At 35.5% G+C, this 10,057-nt stretch overlaps 1 protein-coding gene across 1 annotated transcript in view; it reads right to left on the bottom strand.

The window, feature by feature from the left end:
- LOC110019847 (golgin candidate 4-like) overlaps window positions 1-7,588 on the bottom strand; it is a 46,647-nt gene extending 39,059 nt beyond the window's left edge. The window contains exons 1-3 of the mRNA XM_020717703.1: window positions 7,490-7,588; window positions 7,187-7,285; window positions 3,449-3,577 (exon numbers count right to left, since the gene is read on the bottom strand). Of these exons, the coding sequence (XP_020573362.1) occupies window positions 3,449-3,577; window positions 7,187-7,285; window positions 7,490-7,588 (327 nt within the window). The remainder of the gene's footprint in view (window positions 1-3,448; window positions 3,578-7,186; window positions 7,286-7,489) is intronic.
- Between the last annotated feature and the right edge of the window lie 2,469 nt (window positions 7,589-10,057).

Raw genomic sequence — 10,057 nt, 5'->3', positions numbered from 1 at the left:
GAAATTTTTCCAATGCACTGAGGTGTAAGACCCACGACCTGTATCGGCAGAGAAAGGAAGACAACTACCAAGATCCTCGACCCAAGTGAGGTAAAGCCCAAAAAAAAATTCACAAGTAAAAGCCAATATCAACACCATCTAGCTCCAGACCTGAATAAACTCCCACAGGTGACTCACGGCCAAGGCAAAATAAGGCCAATATAAAAGAGAGAGACCCACGGTTAGGACTTAAAGAAGGGAGGAACTCATGGCCACGACAAACAAGGCAACCCAAACCAACTCTAAAGCATTATAAGCAAGGCTCACAACCAAGACCAAAGCCAAGACACGAGGCGACGGGAAAGGGAAGACTCAACGCTCATCCAAGCAGTTTATGCCCGAACAAGAGAAGCTAAAGCCAGGTCCTTAAAGTTCCAATGAGAAGCTTAAATGTGTTAAGATAATACTTTTAACCAAAGCAAAAGCCAAGCTTCAATAAACTGAACACCCAAATCTTCCGAAAATAAGGAACCGAGCCACCAAAGCAAAAAAAAAGTCAAGCTTCAATAAACCGAACACCCAAATCTTCCCAAAATAAGGAACCGAGCCAGGAAGAACCCCCAACAGGCAAGAACCGAGATTCAACACAAAACCAAAGCCAAACCAAGTTTTTCACCAAATTCCAGACTAGTTAAAGACCAAACCGAGCCAAGCAATAAACCGAGCCAAGCAAGGCCAAACCACGAACCTAGCAAGGGTCGAAAAAGTCCAACTGCAATTGAGATTTAAAAGTTAGGCCACAATGAGAGTTAGAAAAATATCCCCATGCCTTTAAGGTATTCAACCTAGAACTACCACATGCTTTTAGTGAAAGTGAATGAAAGTTTCACAATACATATACTAACATGCTCATGAGAGGGGCCAAATTATTTCAAGGTCATCCTTTTAATTGTTTCTAATATAAATATGCCTCAGAAAGTAGGAAACATGCCATGACTTCAGCACTTTAGATAAGCAAAGTAAAAGAAAGAATTAATAGCATGCCACAGTGCTTAACCAAATCTAATTTCTAGCACCACACCACAAGATCATCATCAGAGGCTCGGCAAGGGCATAACCGAAAGAGTCAGTAAAGCATAGAGAAAGGGAGGGAGAAGGAAACACACACCCTCAAGCTTTTAAATGTCATTCCCACATAACAAACGTATAAAGAATAAGTTAGAACATGTTTAGGAATGAGGCAAATAGTACTCTTCCTATTCTAGCATGCTAACGGGGCTCGGCAGAGAGCAGAGACGAACACAAATAAAGTGTAGGGGCTCGGTAAAGAGCAGGGCCGAACACAGGCAACACACAGGGAGAGAGGGAAGTACCTCTTTAAAGTAGAATCACAAAAAGAGTAGCAAAAAAGTATTCCCTAGCCAACACCTCTCTCCGGCAACAAGGAGAGTTCAAAAAAACTTAAGAGAGTGAGTAGAGAAGAGTAATAGAGAAAGGTCCTCCCCTGAAAATGATTTTCGGCCCTTTGAAGCTTCACAGAGGAGTTCTGGTATACGCTAAAGGAAGAAGAAGACGAATGATTGAAAAAAATCCCGCAGAGATAGAGCGCAGAGGCGCACAATACTGTTTGCGGCTCAAAGAGCCAGCAAATGATGAGGAGGAATGGGCGACTGCGAGAGAGGGGAGCGCGGGAACCTTCATTCCAATGGCTCGAGTTCGTGGGGTCACGCGAGGGACCACGGCGACTAGAGCAGAGACGCGAGAGGGACGGACGCACGAGCGAGAGACGGAAAACGGGAGATGGGAAATGAAATTAGGGTAGGTTTATCAGTTTTATTTATAATAATAAAATATTATTTATTATTATAAATAATACTTAAACACATCTCCTCCTCCAGAAATGCCCTCGCGACAAAACAAACGTCTCTCCTAAGACAAATCGATGTTCCGGACGCGTCGGCGCAATTCGTTTCGTCATCCAGAGTCATCTGGCCAGCCTCGTCGTCGATTGGGCTAAAAATGCGTCGCGGTCCAAATTCTATCAAGATTTCAGCTCGAATTCGATTAAATAGGACGGCGAAGAGCGCAGTGGCGCCAAATCAACGAGTAGAGTCAATCCTAAGGCTGTCAGTCTTATAGGAGTGCTCCCTGAGTTCCTTTATAGAAATGCTCCATGAGTTCCTTCGGAGCAGTCTTACCTGCTAAGCAATAGCGGTCAAGACTACTACATAGAACGTCAAGTCGAGCGAACAAAAGTCCAGAATTGCTAACGGGGAGGGCTCCTTCACTAGTTTTCTAGGAGCAGTCGACAGAAAGGTCCTACGGCTAGATCCTAGGCAACTAAGGAGGGGAAAACTACACCTCGACCGAAAGCGAGGTCAACAGCAAATAACAAGTTTATTATTATTATTATTTTGTTAAATCAACCCGGTTAATAAGACTGCTACCCGCCTAAAAGATGAACCAACAAATTGTGCGTGCGGGTCTTATTAACCGGGTCTTATTAACAAATTGTTGGCTTTGTTGGAATTTGATAAAAGTGCAATTTAAGGGTTGTGTTTAGTACGCGCCATGATCAAATAATTGGGAATTTGATAAAAGTGCAATTTAAGGGTTGTGTTTTTGTTATGAAGATAGAAAATTGTTGGCTTTGTAAATAACCAAGATTTAAATGGTAAGCATTCGTTGGAAAAAGGTTACAAACTATACAACGACAACAACAACAACAACAACAAAGCCTTAATCCCACTACGTGGGGTCGGCTACATTAATCATTTTTTTCCATTGCGTCCTATTTAGAAAAAAGGTTACAAACTATATTCAAAATATTTTCCTTTAACATATGAGGCATTGTGCTATATATGTGATCTGGCTTTAAGTGCAAATAGCCCTATTTTGAGACAAGTTTATGCATCTCTTTCAAAATAAAATTTGAATGGCTTTGTAAATTGCCTCAATATGGGCTAAGTTCAAAAATATTTCGAGCTGACTACTGACACTGAGTAGAAATAATTTCACTCAAAACTCACTTATACTCGCCTCAATATTACTCCTAACAGTAAATAATTATTTTCTTGATAATCAAGAAAAATGTCAATCACACATTGTTAACAACTCAAATCATAAGAATTATACCTGAATTTCAAACACATGCATCCCTATATTAAACAATGTGCAATGTTTATAATTGCACAATTGCTTGTTATTTCTCTAATAAATTTGAACCGGGCAAATTAAACAAAGAAGGCATTCCAGACACCTTTAACAGGAGGAAGCAAAAATAAAATGCCTATAATTATTCAGAACGTCATAGGAAAATGACATGGAGGAGGCAGAAAATAAAATTACTATAAGCTTAAATAACTAGGAACATTTGAATAAAAAAAAAATATGTTAGCATTTTGTAAATAATAAATTGCTGAAATACACTTAATACAGGGAAAAGGAACAATGTCAACTAAAAAATTGCCTTGGGTGTAACAGAGCTATTAGACAAGGCTCTTGGACTCTCGTCTCTCAATAAGCTTCCATCATCTTTTCTGGCCTCCAAACTTCTTCGTAATGAATCGTTTTGTAGATGCAGTTCATGAAGTTGTTCCTGTCAAAGTTCAACTAAATATTAGCAAATCATGACTAAAGCAACACTTAAAGCATTTGTCCTCTAATAAAATCCAAGAAATTAAAACCACAAAAGAAAATCGATAACTTATATCAATGTTTAAAATTGCGCAATTGTGTCTTAAGGCCCTTTTCTTCATGATGCAAAGCGTAAGCCTAAAGAAATTTTCAGACGTAAACCTCAAATTTAAAAAATTATGTAAATTAATAATATTATATGAACTATAAAATATAAAGTACGAAATAATATATTAATATTCAAATTTATTAACATATTAAAAAGCAATATAATAAAATTCTAAATAATAAATTATGTAAAATTATAAGTAACATGTTAAGATCCTAACATCAAATTATGAAATCAAATGATTTATATAAACATTGAAGTATCAAAGTAAGCTAAGATTTTAAAATAAAATACGAAAATATCAAAATCTAACAATCAAAATAAATTCAACATTAATTTTTCTCTCTCACACATATTATTCCCACTTGAACAAAAATATAATATTTCATCAACATTTGAATTTTTTATTTTAAGGTCTCTATTTCTCTTATTTCATAATCGATTTTCATTAGAATCATCAGCATAATAAATAGTTTATCTCACGTCTTATCCTAAATCGTATCCATAGTCTCTCATTCCTTATTATCTTTAATCCGAGAGTTTTTTTTATTTTTTAATGAATAATAACCAACAAAAATATTAATTAAAATAATAATTATGTTTGTAATTAGAATTTCAAATATATATAATTTTTATGGATACATTTTTCTTTTAGTTCTTGTTACTTGTGTGTAAGGTTAATAGATGAGGTATATTGATATTACTTTTAGTTTTGTTTAAAAAGATTATGAATAGCCTCAAAAATTTAAGACAACCTTTTAGGCAATGTGTGCCTTGAGTGCATCTCAATCTGGGTTATGAGAATGAGGCGTATGCCTTATTGTGATTATTTTTTTAAAAAACATGAGCAGGCCACAAGGCATCCCTCATATTGCGCAATTTTAAACAAGGACATATATTAAAGTTAAACCCTTATGAAAAAAATAGTTTTTATAAACGACTATTTTTCTGGGATAGAGAAAGGAAGAAAAAAAAATGATGCTGAACATTTAGAAACATATAATTTCTAGGTCTAATACAGCAGCATGTCCCCTATCTACCACAATCTAATACAAAGAAAAGTTGATTAACTAGGCAGCAACTTTTAGTGCAGTACTAAAATTAGAACAATCATACTGTGAAATTTATGTTCAATAAATTCGTATGCTATCAAAATAATATTTATATAGAAGGATCTATCAATAACTTGTACAAGAAGGAATATATTTAGAGAGTACTCTAGCAAGGAAAAGGGAAGGCTAAAATTGATAGTTATGCTATCAAAATAATCTTTATATAGAAGGATCTATCAATAACTTGCACAAGAAGGAATATATTTAGAGAGCACTCTAGCAAGGAAAAGGGAAGGCTAAAATTGATAGAGAAGCAATTAAGTTTCTTAATGTTTCTTCTAATAATATGGAAAAGCTTCCTCGATAACTATATTATCAGGTTTACAAATGTTTGAGCCAGATTGAAGAGGGCTTGAAAAGTTCTATGTATAACATTTTCACTATAATGGCACTATAGCTATCTAAAAAGTTTGTTGTTCACGAAAAGCTCGTGCTAGACTGATTAAATAGATCGTGTTCAAATAGTTCATTAAGTGAGTTAAACACGAACAAATTTTTTAAGCTCAAGTTATAAATGAGCTGAGCACGAACAACCATTTATTTGATCGTGATGGGTTGGTTTTAGCTTGAAATAAGGAAATAATATTATTATTTATAGAATAATATATTATATATATTTACATCTATGTTTAAATCATCGCAGCTCATGTGATCATGTGATTTTGCGCTTTATTGGACATGAATGGTGCAGGTTCGAATCTATGAGCTAAACACGAAAAAGAATATGTAAATCGAGTCAAATATGAACGCACTGTTCACGAGCTAATTCAAACATAAGCCAATTTTGAATAGAGTTAATTTCAAACGAGCCAAACACAAGCCAACTCTGTCCTCACTCAAGCTCGGCCCGTTTATGGCCCTAAATAGTACATGAGACTTACAAATACAATATAAAGACAATATAAAACTAGAATCAATCTAAAAAAAATAAAAGGAAAATATCAAATTGCATGTAAATCACAAACTATCATAATTACTAAGTCAATGTTTTAAGAGCTACTTAAACAACAAAAAGTTATCTTAAACTCTCTCAATCATATCAATAGTCTCAATTAAGTTTTTTCTATTGGAACTTATCCAAGTTTACACTAACACATGTCAAGCAAAAAAGGTTCATCGTCTGATATGGGATCATTTTAACCCCTTCCATCTGATGTGTTCAATTTAACCCCTTAGCTACTCAAACATGATCCAAAACAGTTATCATATTAAATTATTTTTTATTATCTTGAATTATAGTTGAGAAGTAAAAGAACTATTTTTTATTAGATTTGTGGATTCAGAGACTAAACCAGACACATTGGATGGTCTAGAACGAAAATGGCTCCCATAGATAACACAAGGACTATTTTGACATCTTTCACTATGTCAAGCACAATTAAGTTCAAATAATAAATAAATAAATAAAAAATCATGTAACTTCCCAACAAAGTTAGTGTCCTACACAACAAGAACCCCAATTTCAATTCAGCATATGTAAATTCTTTTAGGAGGTTTGAACATGTGCATTCACTTAAAATTATAAAGTGCACTTACATATTAATATTTACTAAAGTAATATTTGCAATCTATTGTTTATGGATAGTTCTAATCTTATTATTTATCATGAATCGTGATTGATTTAAAAATTTCTATCATGGTTGTGATAAAAATGATGCTTTAATTGTTGATATACCCTGCCCAACACATGATTTTTTTCTATAGGTAACAAAATTATTGTTTACTAAGTTATGTTATGTTCTATCCGTGTCCACGCATCATGGAAAAATAATAGAGTGCACTCATTTCAAAGCATAGATAAAACTTGGGATAAGGTATGTTTCTTGTTGCCATATAAGTGCTTCCAACAAGACATAAAAATAACTAAATCCTAAAATAGAAAATGCCCAATTTCATTTCATTTTATTGTAAAATGCCAAGTCCTAGAGCGTACCTACAGTCAGGTCATACTAGCCTACGCTACTTTATTTGCACATTCATTCCAAGCAGGAAAAATAAAGAAAATTCAAATAGCAGCCTAAAAATAATGCTCCACTCAAGTAAACATAACTATTAAAATGACTAAACTAGATTTTTTTCAGGAAAGTCTGTATAAGCTTCTATGAAATGGTGTGAATAAAAATTTGAGAGGCTTATCAGCCTAAACTATTCCCAAAAAGCGTTAGTTGCAGCATCGACAACTTATTTTCAAATAAAGTGTTCCTCTAACATCAATAAACTAAGATTCTAAGTTCTCAAAGAACATTATAGCAATGCAATATTATATTTACCATAACTGCTGAGCAAACTCCAGAAATAAGACGAAAACAACTTCTTTGAATACAGTACGTAAAAAATGTAACTATCATACCTCTTTCTCTTTTAACAAAGCAGCATAATTAAATGATAATGCTTTAATTTCAGACTCAGATGCCAGCAGCTTCTGAATATCAGTCTTGTATCTTGCAATCTACAGCATTTAAAAAAAAAAAGACTGGCATAAAATAATGGCACAGAATTAAGCAACTGCTTTGAACTTAATCCATAGATGCTTCTTAAGGAAAATCACTTGGAATGATTGACGGTGAAATTGATGGTTAAAAAGCATGAGACAAATTATGACTTTCATTTTGAAAAATGAAATAGAAATCAACATGAAATCATGGAGAAATACCAGATTTTTAAGATTGACTCGTCTCCTGTTATGCACTTGCTCAATATGCAAGCTGGGACAAAAGATAAATAAGCTCCATAAAATTGTATATTCTCCCATTTTGAGATTTTATCAATGATGTAGAAAATTTTTCTCTCTCTCACACACACATATCTGTATACATGTATATACATATTTGTATGGATGTATATACATATCTGTATATATCTACATATGTGTACATGTAGGTTATCTTGCATTAATTGAGAAAGCCAGATAATCGACTCAGAGATATGCATCCAATGTTAACCTATATGTCAACTTTGAAGAATAGTTAACTAACATATTTAGGTGCACGAATATTCTCACTTATTCTCATGCATTAAGCTCACAAATATTCCATTAACAGCCAGTTTTATGCTCCTATTCATTAGAAGGTAAAAGTTTTTTCTATATCCTTAGAAGTTCATCTTATGATTCAAATTATTACAACCTTTACGCTTATCTGATTAAATTCAGAATATAAATATAAATGTTATTTAAGATCCCATAACTAAAGATAAATGTTATAGAAAGCTAAAATAGTATTCGAAATAATTTTTCTGTCCTAATTTGTGCATTATCAGATTTTTTTTGGGAAAAAAAAATGATAACCATTATTAAATAGGATCATCGAGAAAAAATGTGATATGCTCTGGCACCAAAATCATCAGCCAACAACGATGAAAGTGTAATAGATTAATCGAAATAATTCAAAAAAGGGTTGTTCTTACGAAGCATAAATGAAACCAAGCAAGAAAAAAGGGTGATCTACAATTCGAGAGGTAGATCGGCTCTCCCACAACCCTAGATGTCGCTAGGAACACCACAAGAAGAAGAAAAACACAGAAGCCAATAAAACATGCATAAAAAAACAAAACCTAGGTTCCTCCTCTTAATAGAATCCTCCCACAGCATCTAAAACCTTTCCTTCCAAATTTTCCTCCCCTAATTTCCTAGTGAACTCCACCTGCGGCCCGCCTTGATCGCTCTGCCTCTTCACACCGCAAAGATTGGCCCGTCTGTGAGGCGGCTGGGTTGCTTTCAGCAGGTCCAAAATGAACCGGCTCGATTCTAGGCGTAACACTACTCCCCTCCCAAAAAAATACCTTGTCCTCAAAGTGGAATGATGGAAACTACTTGTGTATCACCTCGTAAGACTCATATTGTTTCATAGTCTGGCAACATTTCCACTTAATAAATACCTCCTTTGCTCCCCCTACTCCTCAGTGCACTCGTTCAATCTCAAATAGCTCCAGAATCACCTCCAAGTCCTCCGTCAGGAACAACATGAGTGTAGATGAGAGTGTATGATATCCAATCGCACATCTCAGCTGTGACACATGGAAGACTGGGTATAGTGCGGACGACAGTGGTAACCTCAAACGATAAGTCACTGCCTCGATGTGTGTCATCACCATATATGGTTCAAAATATCGCGGTGAAAGTTTCTCGCTCCTCCTCCTGACCAACAACTTTTGTCGGTAGGACATCAGCTTTAAGTAGACAATGTCTCCTGGTTCAAACTGCACCTCTCTTGTGTTCATTATCTTTTCTCTTCATGATTTATTGAGTTCTCAGTAAATGCCCCTTGAGCTATGGTAAAGTCATGTCCCACTCCTCCGAGTACTAATCGACGCTGGATACCGGTGTAGCGCTACACTCATAATATATAAAGTAAGGTGGATCCCGCTCATACAATATCTTAAAAGGGGTGGTCTATGCTGCGATGCGATACAAAGTATTATACCAACACTTGTCCCACGCAATACACTTGGCCCATAGTTTCAGCGTATCAGATACAAAACAACGCAGGTATATGTCTCCACACTCCTGTTGACCACCTCCGTCTGCCCATCAGTTTGGGAATGATATGTGGTGCTCCTCTTAAGAATTGTCCATTGCAACCTAAATAGCTCTTTCCAGAAGTAGTTGAAGAACACCTTGTCCCTATCAGATACTATTAAGCCACACTCTTGTTGACACCTCCGTTTGTTCATCGATTTGGGAATGATAAGCGATGCTCCTCATATGGATTGTCCATTGCAACCCGAATAGCTCTTTCCAGAAGTTGTTGAGGAACACATTGCCCCTCTCAGATACTATCGATTCCGGCACTCCGTGCAAACAAATCACCTCCCGGATAAACACGGTCGCGACTGAGACCAAAGAGTAGGGATCTCGTAAGGGAATGAAACGTGCATACTTACTCAAACGATAGTAGGGATGTTGTAAGGGAATGAAACGTGCATACTTACTCAAACGATCAACGGACACCATGATCATTGCGAACCCTTCTGACCATGACAAACCCTCAATAAAATCCATCGTCACTTCTTCCCAAACCTTCTCATAGTACTAATGGTTATAGTAAACCTCCTGGTGTCGTGAACAAATACTTGTGTCGCTGACATACATCGCATTTTTCCACCATATACTCAACGTCTATGCATCCCCACCAAATAAAGATTTGCCACTAGACGACTATAAGTCTTATGTACCCCTGATTGTCTCTCAATTGCACTGTCATGAAACTACTGTAATAATCTT

This window comes from Phalaenopsis equestris, unplaced genomic scaffold, assembly GCF_001263595.1.
Source record: "Phalaenopsis equestris unplaced genomic scaffold, ASM126359v1 Scaffold000084, whole genome shotgun sequence".
In the NCBI taxonomy this organism is placed as follows: domain Eukaryota; kingdom Viridiplantae; phylum Streptophyta; class Magnoliopsida; order Asparagales; family Orchidaceae; genus Phalaenopsis; species Phalaenopsis equestris.
Note: the sequence above shows the minus strand (reverse complement) of the source record. Positions and strands in the feature narration are given on the sequence as shown.